This window comes from Colobus angolensis, unplaced genomic scaffold, assembly GCF_000951035.1.
Source record: "Colobus angolensis palliatus isolate OR3802 unplaced genomic scaffold, Cang.pa_1.0 Scaffold103, whole genome shotgun sequence".
NCBI lineage: Eukaryota > Metazoa > Chordata > Mammalia > Primates > Cercopithecidae > Colobus > Colobus angolensis.
The window spans coordinates 3,013,928-3,038,046 of NW_012111253.1; the positions used below are offsets into that span (position 1 = coordinate 3,013,928).

The 24,119-nt window shown below is 38.6% G+C and overlaps 1 protein-coding gene across 1 annotated transcript in view; it reads right to left on the reverse strand.

Annotated features, from left to right (window-relative positions):
* Positions 1-6,862: 6,862 nt before the first annotated feature.
* RPGR (retinitis pigmentosa GTPase regulator) overlaps positions 6,863-24,119 on the reverse strand; it is a 60,115-nt gene continuing 42,858 nt past the window's right edge. Inside the window, exons 15-18 of the mRNA XM_011942636.1 lie at positions 13,947-14,132; positions 12,453-12,510; positions 10,772-10,863; positions 6,863-7,522 (exon numbers count right to left, since the gene is read on the reverse strand). Coding sequence (XP_011798026.1) covers positions 7,316-7,522; positions 10,772-10,863; positions 12,453-12,510; positions 13,947-14,132 — 543 coding nt within the window. The 3' untranslated portion in view covers positions 6,863-7,315. The remainder of the gene's footprint in view (positions 7,523-10,771; positions 10,864-12,452; positions 12,511-13,946; positions 14,133-24,119) is intronic.

Here is a 24,119-nt window from a genome sequence, read left to right on the forward strand (position 1 = left end):
TGATTTTTAAGTAATTATAGGCTAAAAACAATACAACAGAAAACTTTTCTGCTGTAATAAGCTTTGTGTTCACAGGGAAAATTCTGTCAAACTTTAAAAGTAGTGTACTACTATTTTGACAGGTTCTGAACAAATTACTTGGACGAACTGCTTCTAAAACTCAAAAGATTTTCTAGAATATTAAAAAGGTGAAAAGGTGTTCACCTTGGGACAGATTTTTTTTTTTTTTTTTTTCAGACGGAGTCACGCTCTGTCACCCAGGCTGGAGTGCAGTGGCGTGATCTTGGTTCACTGCAAGCTCCGCCTTCCAGGTTCACGCCATTCTCCTGCCTCAGCCTCCCGATAGCTGGGACTACAGGCGCCCTCCACCACGCCAGGCTAATTTTTTTTGTATTTTTACTAGAGACAGGGTTTCACCATGTTAGGCAGGATGGGACAGATTTTTACCACTGAACCAGATAAGATCTTTCTTAAGTAAAAATAAAAAGTGTCTTATTGTCACTTACACATTCCTTAGGGTTAGATACATTTCTCTAGCCCACTGCTACTTAAGACATTTCATCTATTATAATAAACATAGTATACATACCAGATGAAAATAGAAGTGGAACTATTTGGGAATGCAGCTTGCTGTGGCCAGATACGTTTTCATGTTGTAGTTTTAGCGAATATTTTCAGGGCTAGGATAACATTTCCTGATGTTTTTGGTGATTAGTATTGTACAGTGACACTATGCCAAAGTAGTCCTCTGTCACAATTGTTAGAGGGACTGCTTATCAAGTCTGTCTGCTGTCTCTGAACTTTACTGTAGCTTCTTCCAACAGAAACATCCTACTTCACTGTTTAATACAGTTGCACTACCTCATGATCCTGACTCCCCACACTCCAAAGAAGGCTTAGTATGCATCTGTATGCAACAGGAAACTTCAACTACTTTAGTAGAATGATCACTTTTCTAGTCAATTCTTTAACTCTCCCTTCCTGCTTAAAATCTGAGATCAAATTAGGAAAGCTTACAACTGAGATAAATCCAGGGTCTATTTCAACATGTTTTCCTTGTAAACTACTTTCTTTAGCCAAAATAATGTACTTTGTTTAAAAGAGAGGTCACAACTTGGCCCCCTGAGAGCCAAATTCAGCCTGCAGTTATGGTTTGGCCCTAAGTTTACACACACACACACACGCATACACACGTGTGTATGTGAATGAGTTATCCCTATAAAAACCCAGATTTCCAGCTTCTTTTTAAAACAGCTGAGGGGCTGGCAATCAGAGCACAATACTGGGAAACAGAGCAATTGCCAGCTAGAACAGACCGACAGCAGCTCCAACGTGCTTACCTGCCCAGCCACTGAAAACAATTTAGTTATGTGACTCCTAGTTTAAATGCATTCTTTGTTCAATTCAATAAAGTATCTCCCTCATTCCTGAGAAGATTTTTCCAACCTTTTGATTTGCCTCCTCTTTTTACTTACTAGTTTCTTATTCTTACAAGGTAAAAAAGTAAAGCACATGTTAAAGTTCTGTCTAAAAAGATACTCTAAGCCTTTTTTTTTTTTTGAAACAGAGTCTTGCTGTCACTCAGGCTGGAGTGCAGTGGTGCGATTTTGGCTCACTACAATCTCCGCCTCACAGGTTCAAGCAATTATCCTGCTTCAGCTTCCTGAGTAGCTGGGATTACAGGTGAGCACCACCATGCCTGGCTAATTTTTGTATTTTTCATAGACATGGAGTTTTGCCATGCTGGCCAGACTGACCTCAAACTGCTGGGCTCAAGTAATACCTCCCCCTCGGCCTCCCAAAGTGCTGGGATTACAGGTGTGAGCCACTACGCCTGGCCGGTATTCTAAGCTTTGTAAAGAACTACTATCAGATGAGAAATCTTTAAATCATGGGCCCCGGCAAAAGGAAATACCAAGTACAGAAATACTTTCGATTTTGGTTGCCTCACAAAATCAAAGTGGGCAGAAAATCTCTGAATTGAAGTTGAGGAACATAATACAGAAATCAGTATGGCTCTGTCCCACAATGCGTATTCTGCATCTTCTCTCTAATCCTGTGGCCACTTGGGTCTCCTGTGGGTAGAGGTCTGTGACAATAACTTCTTTCTTGTTGCCAACCCTGATGATTATAATACTAGTTGACCAAATGTTTCCCTTTTGGATGCTTCTGACGGTGTTCTGTTGGAAGAGACAGGACTTTGTTTTCTGTCTATGGATTTCTAATAGCGTACGGGTAACAGAATTGTACTGCAATGAAGCATATGGCAAATATTTTTAAAAAATGGAATTTAACCTTAATGCATGTGTGCACAAATTTCTGAGAACCGAATCCTTGTCCAAACACTACAAGTGTAAATGTGATCATTTGTTTAGTCATCACTTAACATTTAATACTTGCTCATTGTGTCTAGGATACTGAAAAAGATAACCCTGACAATTCCTGCTTTGATGTAACTGGAAATACATTAAATGAAAGTTTTAACATCACAAAGTGCCTCCACTGGAGACATATCACTAAAAATCCAGGATTTAGCAAGAGTTTCTAGCGAAAGAATTTAGGAGACTAGACACTATAAACAACTGAAGGGTTTTCTTGGTATGATGTGTAGCTGTCAAACTGAAGCACTGATATGGGCTGAATTTTCTTTTCCCCAAAAAGATATGTTGAAGTCCTAACTCCCAGTGACTCAGAATGTAATCTTATTTGGAAACAGGGTCTTTAGAGAGGTAATCAAGTTAAAAGGAATACTTAAGAGTAGGTTCTAATCCATTACGACTAGTATCTTTATAAAAAGAGGAAATGTGGACACAAATACACACAGAAGGAAGATAGCATGAAGACAAAGGACTCCAGTGATACATCCGTAAGCCATGGAATGCCTGAGACTACCAGAAGTTGGGAGAGACACCTGGGACAGATCCTTCCCTGGTCCCTTCAGAGGGAGCATGGCTCTGCCAACACCGTGACTTCAGACTTCTGGCCTCCAGAACTGCAAGGCAACACGTATCTGCTGTTTTAAGCCACCCAGTTTGTAGTACTTTGTTAAGGCAGCCCTGGGAAACTAATATTATATAAAAGCACCTTTCAAAACTACATTTTCTTATTGTATAAGGAGGAACTTTTTGAATATCACATTTTCTTTGATCTTAAATGTTTTGACATGGATTTGCATGCTTTTTTATAAGACCTAAGAATCTTATCACTGCTGATATTTAAAAAATTAATACTTATTTAACATTTGATCCATAATATATCTGAACAATGTCAATGACTCCCTAATGCTCAAGTCAATGGATTCTATTTTTCAGGTCCCATTAAGGTCAGTAAGAAAGTGTAAAGTAATACCATTATAGAGAGGAGAAAGGAATGAATAGGAAAGATAACAAATATGAGTAGTTTGGGGATTAGAAGAAATCATTTAACTTTTTGTAAAGCTATAAAGTTATCAGTAAGGGCGGCCAGGAGCGGTGGCTCACGCCTGTAATCCCAGCACTTTGGGAGGCCCAGGCAGACAGATTGCTTGAGCCCAGGAGTTCGAGATCAGTCGGGCCAACATAGCGAAATCCCAACTCTACAAAAAAACACAAAACTTAGCTGCTTGTGGTAGTGTATGCCTGTAATCCCAGCTACTTCGGAGACTGAGGTGGGAGGATCACTTAAGCCCGGGAGGTAGAAGTTGCAGTGAGCTGAGATCGCGCCACTACACTCCAGCCTGAGTGATAAGAGCAAGACCCTGTCTCAAATAAATAAGTTATCAGTAAATGCAACTCCATTTATTTTTGAAACTAGTATAAATTGATCATTATATTCAATTCTATCAATTATCTCTTCTGTATTTTTAAAGAGTTCTCAGATATTTTTTAAGTTTAGTGTCCATTCATTTAGAAAATAGGTTTTTAAATTGCCATAATATCTCTTACTGATCATCAGAGTCACACCCCATTTTCTTCATTTCACTCACATGTAACTGTAACCTTGTTTTCTTAGTTTCTGGCATAACATCTGGCATACAGGAGATACTTGGTAAGTATTTCTTCAATGTAAATGCCAGATAGGGAACCAAATCTAGAAAAGAAATATAATACAAGTATTCAAAGCCCAAGGGCAGATGGCTGGTATGGTTTTATAGTGGTTTTTATAAAAGTATGTACCCTTATTAAAATTATCTCTTGGTATTGATGATTTTCAACAAATCACCTTATTAAAAAGTATAAATTGTTTTGAGACCTCTAACAAAGCAGGGATACTTCATCTGCTTGGTAAGGTTTGTCTCATGCACCTCCTCCAAGTGTTTGGACTTAATCCTTTCTTTGGAAATAAGCTATTTGCCTAAAAGCTATTTGATTTCCTTGGTCTCTAAGCTGTCCCTTTCTCTTTTTGAATGACTGGCCAAATGACCAGTACAGTGGGGAGGTTCTAAGATGGTCTTTACGATCCTTGCCTTCTGGTATTCATGCCCTTGTGCTATCCCCTCACTTTGAGCGTGGGTGGGACCTGCGACTTGCTTCTAGCCAGCAGAATTTGGCAAAGATGGATGTCACTTTCATGATCATGTAACCTAAAATTATGACCTCTGTCTTGTTAGCAGATTCTACTGACCCTTCTCTGTTGGCTTTGATGAAGGAAGCCACCATACAGACAGGTTCTGTCCCATAATACAAGTGTTATTAGTTTTCACTGCTGCACAATAAATTACCATAAATTTAGTGGACAGATACATGTATTTATTATCTCACAGTTTTTATGGGTCAGTAGTCTGAGTACTGCCCAACTGGGCCCTCTGCTCAGGGTCTCGCAAGGCTGTAATCAAGGTGCCAGCCGGGGCTGTGGTCCAATCTGAGGATCAGGTTCCCCTTCCAGGCTCACTGGGTGCTAGCAGAATTAAATTTCTTGCAGTTGTAGGACTGAAGCCTTCCAATCCTAAAGGCTGTCCACCACTCCCTGGCACATGGCCCTCTCCATAAATATGGCAGTTGGCTTCTTCAAGCCCAACAGGAGAGCATCTCTGCTGTTTTGAATCTCTCTGACTTCTTCCATGTCAGACCTTTAGAGCCTCTTAGAAAGGGCTCATCTGATTAGGTCATGGCCACTTAGGAGTATCTCTTTTTTGCTTAACTTCAAGTCAACTAACAAGGAATTTTAATTACATCTGCAAAATCTTTTCTCGTTTCCACAATATGTAACCTAAGCAAAGACGTGACATGCCATCATATTTACTGGTCCAACCCACACTCACGAGGAAGGGATCATTGAGAGCATGTGGCACCAGCAGGTGAGAACCTTGGGGGTCATCTTAGAATTCTGCCTACCACAACTGGCATATCTTACTACCACTTGTGAGCTTTACTTCCACTTGACTCCTGTAGTTTACATTTTAGTATTTTTGCAATATTGTATTGTCATTGCAATAGCCACTTTTTTATTATATTTACCTTTAATAAAATTAAAATTCTACTAAATGTAACATTTACACAGAAGACTATTTTTTAAGATTTCAAAATCACATCTATTCTGAACTAACATCCTTACAACCCCTGTGCATGAAATGCAAAGACAAAGTTTCTTGTTCTTCGTTTCAATGGAGCAATGTCACTGTGACTAAAGAAGAAAATGTTCTATTCACAAGTTAGAATGGGGAAAATGAAGATAGTTTGCTCTATTGAGTAAGTAGTACCTGAGAGCATAAACAAACAATGTTTCTATCAGAGTAGACCTGATGTGGTTTGGATGTTTGTTCCCTCTAAATCTCGCCTTGAAATGTAATCCCCAATGTTGGAGGTGGGTCCTGGTGGGAGGTCTTTAGGTCACAGAAGCAGATCCCTCATGAATGTCTTGGTGCCTTCCTCTCCCATAATGAGTGAGTTCTCACTCAGAGTTCATGTGACATCTGGTTGGTTAAAAGAATGTGGCACTTCCACCCTCCCTCTCTTGCTTCCTCTTTCGCCTACCATGTGACGTGCCTGCTCCCGCTTTGCTTTCTGCCATGAGTACAAGCTAACTGAAGCCTCACCAGAAGCTGAGCAGATGCCACTAAGCTCCCTGTACAGCCTACAGAACCATGAGCCAATTAAACCTCTTTTCTTTATAAATTACCCAGCCTCAGGTATAGCAACACAAAAATGGAATGACACAAGACTTAGCAGCTTTATCACTCCTATTCTTTGTGGCAGAGCACTGTGTGACTGAACCAAATGTGGTTACTACTGTCAATGCCAGAGACAGTTGAAATGAGCAAGCCTAGCTATGTTCACCTCTCCTATGGTGGTGATGGGTGGAATGGTCAAACACTCCAGATGATACCACATAATCTGCAATGTTTTCATGGCAAGTCACTTCCCTAAAGAAAGGAGTAGGGGCTGGGCACGGTGGCTCATGTCTGTAATCCCACCACTTTGGGAGGCTGAAGCAAGCGGATCACGAGGTCAGGAGTTCGAGACCAGCCTGGCCAATATGGTGAAACCTTGTTTCTACTAAAAATACAAACATTAGCCGGGTGTGGTGGCGTGTGCTTATAGTCCCAGCTACTCGGGAGGCTGAGGCAGAAGAATCGCTTGAACCCGGAAGGCAGAGGTTGCAGTGAGCCGAGATTGTGCCACTGCACTCCAGCCTGGGTGACAGAGCTACTGTCTCAAAAAAAAAAAAAAAAAAGAAAAAGAAAGGAGTGGGAAGCAAAGAAAGAAACTTCTGCACTCAGTTGTCCACAAGATGTACTGTTTATACAGTTGCAATGAAATTTTCTTTACTCAGGGGTAAATGCATTTTGCATACTTCTATATTTTAAAATTATTTTTGCCCCCATTTTGTCAATTGCTAAGGCCAAGCACCTCCTAATTTTATTAATACTCATCAATTTTAACAGTGGAACTGACCAGATATAGTTTATTAAAATATGTTCATTATAAACAATTTTATCTCAGTTTTGTAAAAACTGTAAATACATCAAAAACTGTTACAGTGTCATGAGATTGCAAATATTGCCTTATAAAATTATAAAGAAGTAAAATTGTTTAGTAAAGCTATGAAATATCTTATTTCAATTTTCAATGTATAAAAATATATTTTTTATTGCAACACTGAACAGTTAAGGCCACAACACTTGAGGGAGAATTTGAGATACACATATTTTGAAACCACTTGTTAAAAATATTAGCATAAATAAATATCAAAACTGGTCACACTGATAGAAGCCGAATAAAACATATTGACTTATATCTTTAAAAGATTACTATCAGAAACTTTCCTTCATAAGTTATAACGTTTTTCAAGTATAAATTACAGTACACTTGGTGACTGTGAAAACATAAATATATATTTATAGTATTGTACAGGATTTTGATCTTCTCTCTGTATTTGCTGGTGGAATATTCTGATGATTCTGCCTCACACGGTTCTGGTCAGCATCTTTATTATCGCTTTTTAAAATGATCTGCTCTCCTATGGATTTTATCTCTGAGAGCGGCTCATCGTTATCCTTGACCATCTTTTGATTTATTGAGGGGACCCTTTTGAATAGAAAAATCTAGGAAAAAAACACACACACAAATATTCATTTCCATAAGTGAAACATTCACTTAACAGTATTTAGGGGATATCATTTTCAACAAGTATGAACATGATTTCATCATCTCTTTATGGGGTACCACATGTACTAAGGTACATTCTTAGCATCTGTATTTTTCCTTTCACCAAAAGGCAGTCAGGATTCCACCCTAAAACCACAAGACCTCTCAGGGTCTAACATTCAACACCATCAACACCTTGGTGATATATTATCTTTTTCTTCAAAGAACAAATTTAATGTCTCACTTTGTTAAGTTTGTAAGAGAAAAAATATATTAAAATTAGAATATTACCTACTGTAACTTTTAAATGTATCCAGGAGGGGTAATTTTCAGGACATATCTGTGATTCTCAGTGATGGCAGCTACAGTGAATTTCTATTGTAATATTCTGAAGGAGAATGATGTACCTCCCCATTCCTGTACATGAGAACTTCTGGCAAAAAGTTAGTGCTGCTTGGCCGGGCGTGGTGGCTCACGCCTGTAATCCCAGCACTTTGGAAGGCCGAGGCGGGCGGATCACGAGGCCAGGAGATCGAGACCGTCCTGGCTAACACAGTGAAACCCCATCTCTATTACAAATACAAAAAAAAAAAAAAAAAAAAATTAGCCAGGGGTGGTGGTCCCAGCTACTTGGGAGGCTAAGGCAGGAGAATGGCGTGAACCCAGGAGGTGGAGCTTGCAGTGAGCCAAGATCGTGCCACTGTACTCCAGACTGGGCGACAGAGTGAGACTCCATCTCAAAAAAAAAAAAAAAAAGTTAGTGCTGCCAAACGATGGCTGTGTGAGCCTGTGTGTGTGGGTCTGAGTAGGCAGTCAAATATGTGGAGCTGCTGCTCAGGGGAGGCTGGGGCTACAGATATGTAGAATATAAGCAAGAGATGAAAGTAGCCCCCATAACCCAGAGATTCTAGGCAGGTAGAAAACAGAATATAAGAAAAGAGACAAAAAGAGCAGAGTGAGAGGCAGGCAGAAGAGGAGCTAGAATTGAGGACCAAGGTTTGTAGGTACAAAATTGGGGAAACTAGGCAGCTCTGAAGTCAGGAGAGAAAAATACATCAAGAAGGGAGTGGCCAACAGGGCCACATGCAGAAGAAATGAAGGTGACAAAAGTTTCATTTGATTTAGGCCCTTTGAGAATGTAGCCAGGAAGAAAATAGGATTCTTGAAGAGTGGTAACACAAATAATGGTTTTGACAAGATGCCAAAACAAAAAGCAGGAAACAAAAACCAGGTGAAAACTTGGCTCTTCCAGAAATAAAAATGGTGCTAATGATAATAGCTTACCTCCAGCTTTAAAGAGTGGAGAAACTAGGGCAAAAAGTGGTAATGCAAAAAGTAAGAGTCTAGAAAAAGGATCTATGGATTAAAATGGAAGAACTCCTGTTCCTGCTATGGTGAAGAAATACACAACTTCAAAAGGTGAAGAAATATACAACTTCAAAAAGTCTGCTACTATAAAATACCAAGAAATGCTGATTAAATATAAAAAATATAATTTTATAATGTGCAGGCAATCTCCCCAAAAACTAAGGGAAATTCTTGTAGACCAAAAAAGAAAGAAGGAACAGGAAGCCTCAGAGGTGATTAAGAACTGAAATAGCATCTGCTGACTCATAACTTAGACCTTTAACTTTGAAACAATTTGATCTCACAAAATGAGGGGAACCCTACATAATGTGAGGACCTTCTAAGTACTATGCCCTTAATATAAGTCTACTTACAAACATTGTGGTCAACTGTTAAATGAGAAATGAACTTAAAGTGGTCCCTCAGTCACTCCAGAGCTAATAAAGGCTAATGCAAACTCTCTATAGATGGATTTACCCTAACTGAGGCCTTAAAGGATTTCCACAAAAAAAGTCCCAGTGAAACATGAACTCAAAATAGCAATTTCAAAACACATATGGAAACAAATCACCATTAGCAAGTCAGCCAAAGCAACACACATGTTTAGACTCCTAAGAATGACATTGGAATTACTAAATACGGAATGTAAACTCAGTGTGCTTAAAGGACTAGAATTAAAAAAAAAAACAAACACAAAACAAGATACTGATTTTAAAAGACCAGATTGATTTAAAAAAGAACAAAAATACAACTTCACTTAAAATGTGAAAGATGTTGTCACTGAAATTAAAACTTAATAGGTAGGTTAAATAGGCAAGTAGTCGCAGCTGAAGAGAAACTATGAAATTGATGAAGGCCCTGAAATTACCCAGAATATCACTTACACATAGAAAATATGAAGGTGATATTAAAAGACATGTACCATAAAATAAAAAGTTTTATATCAGAATTTGAAAGAGGGGGAGAGAAAATATTCAAATATATAATGGATGAGAATTTAAAAAAATTTGACAAATGACATGAATTCTCAGATTCAAGAGTCATAATAAATTCCAAGTAAGTTAAAATTTGAAAATCCATATCTGCTGGGCATGGTGGCTCAAGCCTGTAATCCCAGCACTTTGGGAGGCCAAGGCAGGCAGATCACCTGAGGTCAGGAGTTCGAGACCAGCCTGACCAACATGGAGAAACCCCGTCTCTACTAAAAAATACAAAAAAACTAGCCGGGCGAGGTGGCGGGCGCCTGTAGTCCCAGCTACTCGGGAGGCTGAGGCAGGAGAATGGCGTAAACCCGGGAGGCGGAGCTTGCAGTGAGCTGAGATCCGGCCACTGCACTCCAGCCCGGGTGACAGAGCGAGACTCCGTCTCAAAAAAAAAAAAAAAAAAAAAAGTATAAAAATTACTAAAAACGTATGATTTGTGATGCTAAAAAATTTTAAATACTGGGTACCATGACTTCTAAAATAAGAAAGAAGAGATGATAGGCAAGAAAATTCTTCTAAGGTCCTGGCATTATTTGGGAAAAAAGATAGGAATACTGATGAGCTTTAGATTTTAGGTATGCATGTTAAAAATGTCAAAGACAAAATCCAGCTGTATAGGCCATTTACAAGAGACACATCTAAAACATAAGTTAAAGTAAAAGGATGAAAAGAAGATCTTCATTCAAATGCTAACCAAAGGAAAGGTAGTATATTAAAAATTACGTAACATCACCTGAAATTCTTCAGGTTTTGGGGCCATAAAAACTCACACTAAGATAGTTACATTATGTGGATCGCCATATGAAAAGTAAAAGGAACAATTCAATACTTTGGTCTTTGGTCTTAGCATTAAAAAAGACAATTCATTTCACTTACCTTCTGTGTTTTTTTCATGTCTTTGCTTGGTGTTGATTCACTATTTTCTAGGATTTCTAAGGAACTGCTCTCTGCATCATCAAGCATGTATCCTACAATTGGATCATTCAGAAATACTAGTTTTAACTAATAGGGAAAAGAAAAGACCTGATGCTCTCAGTGAAACTCTATGAACCCTGAGTTGTGGGGTAATACGAAGAGAGCTCACCCCCGGAGTAGTGGACAGTATCTACACTGCATATTTCCTGAAAAGTTGAGGTAAAGTGAAAAGCCCAGAATGACCTCACCAAAGTTGTAAATGTTTAGATGACCAGTATCCAAATACAGCTACAAAGGTAATAGTAAATGTTAGAGACTTCTGTAAAATACAAATTACTTTAAAAATTAACCTAGTTATAATTACATTCTTTGTACTCAAATGGACATGCTATTTTTTGTTTCAAATTAATCCACATGTTCTATATCTGAATAATTATCTTTAAAGTATACTTGTGAAGCACATGCATTGTTGTAATTTTATATTATCAACTACTTAAAGCTTATATTTAATTTCTTTGTAGTGCTTTAGGCTATATGTTAAGAATACTTACAGGTGATACATTTTTTAACACTTGCTTAAAATATTGTAAAACTCTTGTGGCAGAAGTTAAAAGGAATAGGATTAAGGAAACTATTCATTCTTCAGCTTAAGTTTAGATCAGATATCCAGTATTACAGATAGTTATTTTTTTATGAGAACACAGTAAAATGCATACTGCAGTGTGATGGTGTGGAAACAATGTGGGAGTCGTACTACAGAAACACAGATGATTTGGGTCTAGATTATATAGATGGCAAGGGCAATCACAGTTGCTTCTATTCCACAGCACCTGTTCTCTGACACTAATAGGTAGGCTTGGGAAAGGACTTCTCTTCAGTGTTTATGGTAAGAGACTAAGGTCTGGGCCCTCGGGGTAAATAACTGAGTGGCCATTGTAGCTTTAGGCCAGCCCAGTAGTCCCAACTTGATTGGGCAATGGAGTCTGGCAGTGTGCACTAGAGATATAAATTGGAATTTGGGGCAAAATCTTGATTTAATAATACTGATTTAATAAAGAGAGAAAAGGTAGTAAAAAGGCTACTTAAATTCCTTAACACCGGCTGGGTACGGTGGCTTATGCCTGTAATCCCAGCACTTTGGGAGGCCAAGGCCGGAGGATCACCTGAGGTCAGGAGTTCGAGATTCGCCTAGCCAATATGGCGAAACCCCATCTCTACTAAAAATACAACAGTTAGCCAGGCGTAGTAGCACATGACTGTAATCCCAGCTACTTGGGAAGCTGAGACAGGAGAATCACTTGAACCTGGGAGGTGAAGATTGCAAGGAGCCGAGATCACGCCATTGCACTCTATCCTGGACAACAAGAGCGAAACTCTGTCTCAAAAAAAAAAAAAAAAATCCTTAACAATGACACATAAGTAGCCATGAATAATGCAAATATTTGTATGTGAAGAAGCTGTGGTGGTTATATATAAGAACAGATAAGTCTGTATCATGTATTTCATAGCTTGTTATGAGGATCATGACAGTAAAAATTATAACATATATGTAAACTTATATGTAAGCTTATAATTACCCAATTATGGCATATATACACATATATATGTATGTATGTATGTATGTTATCAAACATGCTCATACCTTTTGGGTTTTCATTGTATTCAAAAATGGCCCGTTCCTCCAGGTTGGCTTTTTCTTTCTATAAACAGTAACAAAGCAATATAACAAAAAACATTTCTGTGCTGTTCTAGAAAACTTAGTCTGAATCTTTAAGCAGGTTCCAGAGTCTGCCTCTAGCTAATGACATAAACATGTGACAATTACTTCACTTTGCTGAGCTCTTGTAAAGCAAGGGGTCTTAGATGCTGACTGATTGCAAATGTCCTCCTGGCTTAAAATTGTGTGATTAAAAAAACTGTATGACTCAAGAATTCTCCTCAAAGAAGAGTCATGAACGCTAATTGGCATACGACTTGTCTCAACATTTTACAGTGTCAAATTGGTATTTAATGATTGCTATGTTAAATAATCTTAAGGACCACCCTAACCTGAACTCATAAATGTTTCCTATAAACAGAATCATTTTCTTCTTCCTAAAGAAAACAGTAACTGCTAGAATATTTTTTTTTCTTAGTGAGAGAAAGGAGTCTCGGATAAAGAAGGAACCAAGGAAAAGAATGACCTTTAGCACAATGCCAATTTGTAAATTAAACATGTATGCACATAAAACGTGTTTCATAAGTACACATTCAAATAAAACGACAAAAATGTTTCAGTGGTTGTCTATGTTAGGGAAAAAGGGGAAGGGGAATGGAGCTAAAAGAGAATACATTTGCATGAGAAGAGCCTTGCACAGACCAATGATGACAGTGCTTCATCAACTAGAAGTTATGACTAACTCAGTGTTCTGCATGAGAGGTTAAAAAAATGAAAACAAAAATGAATCAGTACAATGTCATTCAGTTTGGGTTGCGGAATTCCGTACTTCTGAAGTTAATCCAGAGTAATGTTAGCAAATAAATGACTTCAAACCTACCAACTATCTCCTAGCAAGGTCACTCTCGGTCAAAACTGACAATGGAAGAGATTATGTTTTGGGCATCTCTAGCTCCACTTTCAGGGTGATTTTTGCTTCCTTAGTGATATCTTCTCCTATTCCTTCTATACATACTTTTGTCTAGGCTGCACCTTTGAAGAACTGATCACAACTTCAAATACTGCTATCACCAACTTTCATTCATTCACACATGAAAACATACACAAGTGCGCATCTACATACACACCCATTTCTGCCAAAAGTGCCAGGGCTCCTAACTTTGCACTTTCAACATTTCAAGGACTGAGTGTTGAACTTCTTGGTTAATTTCCCAACACTGTACTATCCTGGCCCATACCACTCTACTTCCACTCATGCAGGAGGTGGAATGCTACCACGCAGCATTCTAGAAAGTGTGCTAGAGACAAAGTTTGCTTAATTCACAAATAAGACAAAGCCTTTCTCCTATGGCACATGAATGAAGATATTCATGGAAGTATTTCTGATCCCAAAGGCAATTGGGATCTGTCCTCTACAGAAACTAGAGAACCTGTATGTTTTCTCCCAGGATGTCAGGATTTAAGCACCTAGCATCATACCTTTTCAATGGTTTTAGCTGAGCTATCATCACTGGTTCTTTCTGCTCCTTCTGTTTTACTGTGGGAACCTGTAGGAACACTTTCATCATCTCCCACAATTTTCTTCTTGCTTTCCAGATTTTCAGCATTAATTTCCTCATCCACGTCTTCCAGTTGTAGTTCCTCAGTTTTAGAAAATTCATGATCCTGTGACAAAATTAACCATCAGAGAAGAGTAAGACTTTCTTTTGAAAGAACTAGGGATTTGATATTGCTGTCAAATAATTTGTGTCATCTAAAAAAACCATAAAAATATTAATTCGAATATTGAAGCCAAAGAACACTGCATAATCTCTGCTGAATATCAAGTTACTATATTAACAAGGATTTTACGCATGCCACTCTATTTCAATGACTAGGATTTCCAAAATTCTTATTAGCACCTATGGCAAGGTTACAATGGGAAAAAAATTAAATAGTCTTTCTTGGTTGTCTCAGAGTGCTTTTAACCTTGAGAAAAGTTTAAAAAGCTTTCTGTCTACTGTAGCATTATAACATAATCATATCTATATATTATGTTCATTTTCCAAAATATAGGGATTTAGAATCACTTCAGAAGAACAATTCACTGATCGTCATGAGGACGGTAATTATTTACATTCCAGGATAAAAGATAAAGGAACAGAGACAGTTTAAATGGTTTGCTCATGGTTATTAAAAACAGAAGGAAAACCAAACAGAGGCAGAACTTGTTCTATCTGGCTACTGGCCAGCTAATCCAAATGATAAAAGAACCTGTCTATGGATTTGATAGACTGATAGTAAATCATGGAATGCTTATTAAGTATAGGCAGAAAATAGTAGTTTTAACCTTTATTCTACACTGAAAATTCTTTTTTAACTTTCTAATTTTGGGTGAAATACTCTTATTGTCATTAAGATGTTAGGTTTCTCATTAGATTCCCCCCCCATACTTTTCATTTACACACTTCACTAAAGTTATAACTTTATTTATAGTCTATTATAACTGTTTCCAAAATATGTGAAGCAGTAATCAGTGTCATTTACTCCTTCAAATAACATTTGTACAAAGTTCACCTCGGCAATATTTGCTTCAGACCATATCCCCTTCAACACTGTAATTAGCTTTCGGTGGTCAGCTTTCTAGTGGCTGTTTGGCTAAGGATAAAGCCTGATTGATACTTGACAGAATCATGGTTGGAAAACAATGCCTCTAAAATTTAACTCACCTTTCTTCTGGTAAAAATATAAAATGCGGCCGGGCGCGGTGGCTCAAGCCTGTAATCCCAGCACTTTGGGAGGCCGAGACGGGCGGATCACGAGGTCAGGAGTTCGAGACCATCCTGGCTAACACGGTGAAACCCCGTCTCTACTAAAAATACAAAAAACTAGCCGGGCGAGGTGGCGGGCGCCTGTAGTCCCAGCTACTCAGGAGGCTGAGGCAGGAGAATGGCGTAAACCCGGGAGGCGGAGCTTGCAGTGAGCTGAGATCCGGCCACTGCACTCCAGCCTGGGCGACAGAGCGAGACTCCGTCTCAAAAAAAAAAAAATAAAAAAAATAAAAAAAAAATAAAATGCGAAAGTCCAGGCTAGGAAGAGGATGTTTATACAGTACACCTTAGTAATAAACGTTAGTGTCATCCTCAGGCCAATTTGCAAAGGCGTGGCCTAATAGCATTCCCACTGAGGACAGGAAGCCCTAAGTAAATAAAGCTTTGAGATTTTAAAATGAGTTTCAGAAGTTACTCGGGAAGAACTAGATTTAGGTTAATCCAAGGTCATGGGGCAATGTATGCAAGAGAGGAATGTGGGAGAAAGGAACATGGTACCAGGGCAGACAGCTATTTCAAATGATGATTGATTAGACTGGGTAGGGTTAACACGAGGTAGTTACCATTTACTTTTAAGCTTTGTTTTTGTCTGCATGATTCCAACCACCCGTTTTTTGTTTTTGTTTGAGACAGGGTCTCGCTCTGTCACCCAGGCTGGAGTGCAGTGGCACAATCTTGGCTCACTGCAACCTCCACCTCCTGGGTCCAAGTGATTCCCCTGCCTCAGCCTCCCGAGTAGCTGGGATTACAGGCACCCACTACCACACCCAGCTAATTTTTGTATTTTTAGTAAAGACGGGGTTTTGCCATGTTGGCCAGGCTGGTCTCAAACTCCTGACTTCAGGTGATCCTCCTGCCTCGGCCTCCCAAAGTGTTAGGATTACAGGCGTGAGCCACCACGCCTGGCCTGATTTTCCCCTTTGAGTGACTTGTATTGTGTATCATGCCTAGCCAGGTATACATTATGGGTAGCTAAAATTATCAGAAACAACTTCACTTTGAAAGGGAATGGGAAGATTACTAGATTTAAGACTTATGACTGATAGTTGTCTTCATAAATACAAGTAAACGAAAGGTTAACTAAAAAGAACAGCGCTCCTGAGACAGAGGATTTCAGATTATGCCTCTCTTTTCACAGAGGGAGGGATCAGTGAGCTGTGTTCCCAGCATAATCCTCAATTACTTAGAAAGCTTGGCTAACCTAGCGTCTGGGTAAACTCCAACTGGGCTTGTTAACTGAGGTATTCATGTAACCACAGGATAGTATCATGCTATTATAAAAAGACACTTGGGAGTTTTACCTTATTTTAGAAATAAGTAAAACACTCATAACAAACTACAATTTTACTCATTAACTTTAAGAAATCTATAACAATGAAGAACTTTTGGAACTATATCATTTTCTAAATTTGAGAAAGCTGTTAGAAAATGACATTTTCTAGTGCTAGAAATCACATAGCACTCACACTAAGCACATTTAAAATTATTCTAAACACATCTGGACGACTACTTGAAATCACAGAAAGCACTTACCTTTAAACTGAAACAATTTGGGAGTGACTGGCAGAATACTGTCATTTTATAAAAAGAAAGGGTAAAGTTTAAGTACATTCTTGGCACTAGAACCATATAAGATGTAAACAGGTAGTCTGAAATGGTCAGTATGCGTCTGTGTCTTGCATTAGGATCACGGTAAAGAAGTGAATGGGCCTGACCTCTCACAAAAGGACCCTTTGTTTCATTGGTCAGGCATGGCACAGTCAGGTGCAGACTCTGGTCTGGTCCAAGGCAACACTTTTCATATTTCTTAAGGAACAGATCAAGAGAGCAAAGGTTCCTACTGAGGTCTCCCTTTACTTAAGAACACAATTACATTGCATGCTTTAAGGAGAGATCGCTGGGATGGGGGCTGGGGGGTGGGGCTGGGAGTGGGAAATGACTGAAGGGGGTTAAAGTGGAGCTTCTGGGGGAGCTGGTACTGTGTTTTTCCTTGATTTGGATGCTGATCAGTTTGTGATGGGTGTGCTGACTTTGTGAAAAATACATTGAGCAATACATGTATGAGACAGGCACTTTTGTCTGTGGGTATTATAATTTTTTTTAAGTAATAAAACAAACCAGAACTATAAAGTATAAAATTTTGTGTTATAATTCAGAATGTCTGGTATGCTTCAATGTCATATAGGGCAGAAAATGTTTCCCAGATAGGTTAATATAGCATAAAACTTTGTATTTAAGTTGTATCAGGTAGAAAAACCAAAATTTCAAGCTTTTTTTTTTTTTTTAGGACAGGAAAAGTTAACATGTAAGTTCATGTTTTAACTACACTGAAAATCATGGAAGCAGTAGTATGGGGTGGGAAGGGCATTAAATACAAAGCCCTAAGCACTGCTTTCCAAGCCTTAATCTAATCACTCATGGCCTGAGCATGGCACCCAGTGAATGTATTTTATAGTCTACCTGTAAAATGGAAAAATAACATTAGCAATACCTACCTCAGAGGGTTTGTGTAAAGATTAAAAACATTACAGAGAAAAGTAACATATGAGCAAATACTAAATATTTGTATGTAAGTATAAATCATTTTTTAAAGGCCCCTCCATAAAAGGTAAGATACAATTCTTAGTGTGCGACTGTCAAAAAACAAAAAGTTTGGACTTTTCTTCCCCATAATGTCCCAGATCTTATCACTGGAAAATAGTTCACTTAAAACGTCCACTTATTTGTTTTTGTGTCCTCTATACATCCTTTTATTGTGAGCCAGGAGCCCAGCATCAGGGCCAGTGAGGGAAGCAGCCATGGGAACTGGGGAGAGGGGGGCCAGCCTCAGCTCAGCTTCAGGTCAGTGTTGCCACAGAGTGCGATGCTCCCAGACCCAGGCTTTCCAAAAGTCCAAGAAACATTATTACTGAGATAATGTCTCACTCTGCCACTCAAGCTGGAGTGCAGTGGCACAATCACAGCTCACTACAGCCTTGACCTTCAGGGCTCAAGCGATATTCCCACCTCAGCCTCCTGAGTAGCTGGGACTACAGGGTGCACGCCACCATGCCTAACTAATCTTTTAATTTTTTTGTAAAGACAAGTTTTTATCATCTTGCCCAGGCTGGTCTTGAACTCCTGGTCTCAAGCAATCCTCCGGCCTCAGCCTCCCAAAGCTCTGGGATTACAAGTGCGAGCCACCATGCCTGGTTAAGAAACATTTTTTAAATGTAAAATCTCCTGACATTTCAATGTTGGCAACCAATATGATTTAAAAAAAAATAGTAACTGCACCAAACAAAATAAGTCTGCAGGCCAGACTGCACCCATGGGCTGCCAGTTGTGATCTCCAAATTCTTGGCCAATAATACTACTTTATAATCTCTTAAATTCTTCCTTCTTTCTAGGCACCACTCCCTTATGTCATTCCTAATCCTGTATTCTCACCACTGAATACATTCCAGTTTGACTCTGATAGCAGGCCTACACAAATAAATGTTCAGAGTATAGAATATCTTGCTGGTAGGCATTTTTATTCTCATTTTCAGATTTATTCTTTACTATTTCTCCTCTTTTTCCGTAGAAGATTTTCTTGCTGTCCATAAACAAACGCATGATTCACGACTATACCTTACGTGCTAACTATTTTTATTTATTTTGATAACAAGGTGAGGACACAGAGGGAAATGTTCAGTGACAGAAAACACACCTACGTTTTAGGCTAACCACATGAGTGTGATCAGCATTTCAATACACTTTAAATATTTAGGGGCATTTATTGACTAATGTATGGTGTATAATAGTTTCACTCCACCTTATACTTAAGCATTATCATTATTACAATCTACTTTATTCCCACAGAGATCTATTTCTAAGCCAATTTATATTTTGCTATTATGTTACATTTAAACAAAAGTCAGGTTCACAGGACTAAACTCATGCAAATCAGTTAGTGACCTGGAGATTCATGAGTGTAGCTTTGCACCTACCTTGGCGTGACCGCAGAGTATAATTAGAGTGATACAGGTTACCATTTGCTGAGTGCCTATGTTTCACGTGTTAGGTAATTTAATCATCAAAAGTCCCTTCCTTTATCAAACGAGGGAAATAAGACTCAGAAAGGTCAAATAACAACCACCGCCACCACCACCACAACGTTTCTAGGGGTCCACACAGCTAATCAGTGGAGGGCTAGGATTTTAACTCAGTTCTACTGGACTTTGGAGGCCATGTTTGTTTCCAAACCTGCCCATTTGAGGATAATAATGGCTGTTCTCACAGATCTTTTTTTTCCTCCACCTCCCTAACGTTTAAAGCATTGCAGATTTTTCTTTTGGTTCATAAGCTCACATCAATAACACTCTATTCTTATGTATATATTAATTATGAACAAAATTTATCATCTTTTCCCCAGAGTACCAAAGTCTCTGGAAAACACATCTCCCTTCCTAAATTGAGAAATATGCTTAAAAAAATTAAATATTTAAAAAATTAAATATCTATATCTGATATTTAATTTTCACAGTTCTGATTCTATTTCTCTGCAGAGCAGATTTCTTGGAGCTCATTCTTTCCTGGCAATGTGGGTTCTGCCCCTGGGCCTCTACTAGGCTGCCTCTGAGAGGCTCTCTCTGCAGCTACTACCACTCCTTCCTCTCTGAAACCCCTTCTTTGGCTTGGGTGGCATCTCTCTTTCCTAGTAAGGGTGCTCCCAGACTTCACTTTTTCAACCTCTCCCTTACCTACTGATATTTCTCTGAATTCTGTCTTCAATTCTCCTCCATTCACACTAGGAACACTTCCTTTCAGTCAAATCCAATTTTAACTACATCTACGAGCTGTCGATACTCAGCAATCTCCGTGAGCTCCAGATCCATACATGTATCTGCCTCCTGAACATCTCCTACAGACAATCTAAATTCAATAGTAAAAAACTGCCTCCCAAACCTGCTTCTGCTCCCTTATTCTCAATCTTGCTGAATAACACTCTTTCTACTCAGTTCTCCAGGTCAGAAACAAGAAAAGCTTGCCTTTTTCTTCTTCCATGGTCACATGTTATTTTTGCTATGTAAGTGTATAGCAAGTTTCTCTATAGTGACATAATAGAAGACATGTCAGTTGCACTCACCTGGAGTGCTGCTGTTCAGCAGCAGCAGCAGAAGTTTCTGTGGTAGGTGATCCTTTGCAGCTTACCTTAAAGTCTTTTTCAGCCAGAGTCCTCATTAGGAAACGTAACTCAATGGATTCTATACATACTACTCACACTTCCCTCAATAATGATCAGTGATAAACTACTATAAAAGCCTGAACAACCAGCAGATGGGAACAAGAAAGAAGGAACCAGTTATTTTAATCTATGTAACCAAGTGTTAATTCATGAGGGCCAAAGTGGTCTCATTCTTAAGCTTCCTTTTTTTTTTTCTCCTAAGATATATAAAATTTACAAACATGTAAATCACTTCTCTCAATGAAAGCCTGGCTAGACCTGGGTCTTTTGTACCCCAACGCACCCCTAACCCACAATACACTCCTCTCCATAAACTTTTTGAGGATACTAGACTTGCCACATGTTATTAAATAAATGTTTGCCCAACAATGGGCATAGAAAGTTAGTGTGTGCTTAATAGTTTAGGATAACTGCTTACTTTAGTATAACTACTAGTTAGTTTGAATGTGGGGTCACTTTGGTGATGAGACTCAAGATTTTTTATTGAGGAAAAAGGAACTGCAGAAAATCTGGGTGTGACAGAGCTCTAGCTGGTAATGAACAACTGCCGTTCCTATAGAATCCCTTAGGTCACTCATTCTCATTCTATAATTTTCCAGATGAAGAAATTGAGGACTGCCAAGCTAAGAGACTAGCCCAGGTTCAGACAGCTCAAAAGTACAAAACCAGAAGAAGGGCTTTGGTTTCAAAGTGACTAGGGAGGCCAGTGCTCTCCACAAGAAAACAATGCTTGCATGAACTACCACTTCTAAAGAGCACAAAACATTTTTGGTCAGGGAAATGTGAAGAACTGCTATTTAAACATGGACATACAGACCAGGTTTAATACTGAGATGGGCGTATTTTAGAACGTTGTTTCAGTATTACTGGCTGATTATCTCTTCAATAGAAGATGAATGCCCATAGCTATTACATTAATAACTAGAGTTTAAGAGTTTCTCATTTCCCTGGAGGTTTTTTTCTTTATGAACTCTGTGTCATCCATCTTATTTAATCATTTTAAGTCTACTTTATAAATAATCATGTTCATGTTCGGCACATATATTTTTATCATAGTATTAATTCTTTTCTACTAACCCTTAATGAATGCGGTGGAATTTAGTAAAGCACTGCAATGCCAAATCAGTACATTTGGTTAGTTAGGGGAAGCTGCCAGAGATCCTTGCAGCTAAGGTAAAATTTATAATTGCTCCTAGGAAATACTTTACTTAATACGATTCTAGACTTTTCCTCATATTCCTTCTTACTCAGAGAATCAAATGTGCAAAGAATTCAACTACACAAAATTCACAGGAAGTTTATCATCAAAATCCTCCTTAATAAAACTAAGTATAAGAAATATCTCATGTCCAGGATATAAAAGGGACTATGAAAGGAAATCAGTTGAAAAAGGAGCCACACACATATACATCATGGAATACTATGCAGACATAAAAAAGGATGAGTTCATGTCCTTTGTAGGGACATGGATGCAGCTGGAAACCATCATTCTCAGCAAACTATCGCAAGAACAGAAAACCAAACACCGCATGTTCTCACTCATAGGTGGGAACTGAACAATGAGAACACTTGGACACAAGAAGGGGAACATCACACACCGGGGACTGTTGTGGGGTGGGGGAGGGGGGAGGGATAGCATTAGGAGATATACCTAATGTAAATGACGAGTTAATGGGTGCAGCAAACCAACATGGCACATGTATACATATGTAACAAACCTGCACGTTGTGCACATGTACCCTAGAACTTAAAGTATGATAAAAAAGAAGGAAAGAAAAAGGAGCCACAAATAAACAATCAGATAAATTAGCTGCATCACGTACATGGACAATTTTAAGAGACAATTGTAATTACTCTAGTGGAAATCTAGCCTCTCTATAATTCAGTATCTAATACTAGACAGTTCATCTTTTCACAAAGAATTTCTGACTATATACATTTAATTTTTTATTTTACTTGAAACATTCTGACAAGCAACAGACAAACTGAAATTACAGAATAGTCAATGAATACATTGAGGGCATATAACACATACCGGAAATGAAGGCTCTGATAAAGTACAGTTAAAGCTTGGAAATGACAGGAGTTTAGAAATAAAAAATTACAGAAGACAAGAGACATTAAAGCTGTCACAACTTAGAAAACAATTGTATAGAAAACTAACTTAATTTTAAAGTGTAATTTTTCTTCCCTAAAACGTTTCTTACACGAATAACAATGATAGAGTAAATCTGTGAGAATGAAAAGAATTTAAGAGTTAGAAGGGACTGCAGTTATCACATCATCTCATCCACTCCATTTTAGAGATGAGGAAACCGAAGCCCAGTGAGTAGCTTTGCCTGGACAAAAAATACTTCAAGTTTTACATATTTCCAGATTATACATTTAAGTTAATCACCATTTCATTAGATATACTGCCATCTGAACAGAGAGTAACTAAAAGAGATCACGTTTTTGGGAGCTAAGCTCTGAACACAGCTGTCACTTTGTAGATTTTTGCAAAAAGAACATATAAAAGGTAAAAGACAATACTTTCTTTAAAATGTGAATGCCTCAATTGAGTTTTAGAATACCATCCATTATTAGAAAATTATTCGATACAGTAGGTAAACTGTAATCACTAACTTAAAAAAAGTGCTAACATATTTACAAGAAATTAGAAGTTTTTATAGCCCTTAAGCATCTGTGCCATTTAAAAATGGAATGATCTATACACACAAACAAAACACTCTTGTAGTACATTCTTATTTCCTAAAGCTGCCTTTAATGAATATATCCTGCTAATAATCTGATATGACCTTTTAATATTTTCTAGTTATGGTTTTATAATTTGGGGGTGAAATACACCAAAATTTTAGTCTGAGAGTGGCCAAAATTCACCAGTGCCTCCTGTTGTCTTTGGCTCCTTAACACAGCTGCATCAGTTGCTTTTTTTTACTACACATAAAATAATTGACATAAAATCAACTTAACAACATGTAATGAGTGCCTGTTATATGCAAGGCATTTAAATTGTTTGGCTGGCCATAATCGGGTCACATTTAAGGTTTGTTACCTCAATTCCAAATAATGTGGTAATACATTATTCCAGAACTTTTTGGAACCCGGTGGCCCGTTTCCTAAAAGTTGTTTTGACTGCACTGGCATTTTGGACCTCTGCTCTTTCCCATTTCCCTGTGCGTTAGTAATTGACTTTTTTTGATATGTTTTATGTTTGCCATATTTCACAGATCCTTTCATTCTGCTCACTTTTTTGTACCCTTCTCCATCCTGCCTTTCCTGCCTTTCATTCTCTTCTTCGCCTGTCTCCTGGTACTTCCCCTCTTCTTCCTCCTCCTCTTCTCTGTTCCTCCTGTTTTCTTCTCCTTCCCCCTCCTTTTCCCTTTCTTCCTCCTCTCCTTCCCCCTCTCCTTCCTCCCCTTCCACCTCCCCTTCCTCCTCCCCTTCTCCCTCCCCTTCGTCCTCTCCCTCTTCTTCCTCCCGTTCCTCCTCTTCCCCCTCTCCTTCCTCCTCTTCCCCCTCCCCTTCTCCTTCCTCCTGTTCCCCCTCCATTTCCCCTTCTCCTTCCTCCTCCCCTTCCCCTTCTCCTTCCTCCTCTTCCCCCTCCATTTCCCCTTCTCCTTCCTCCTCCCC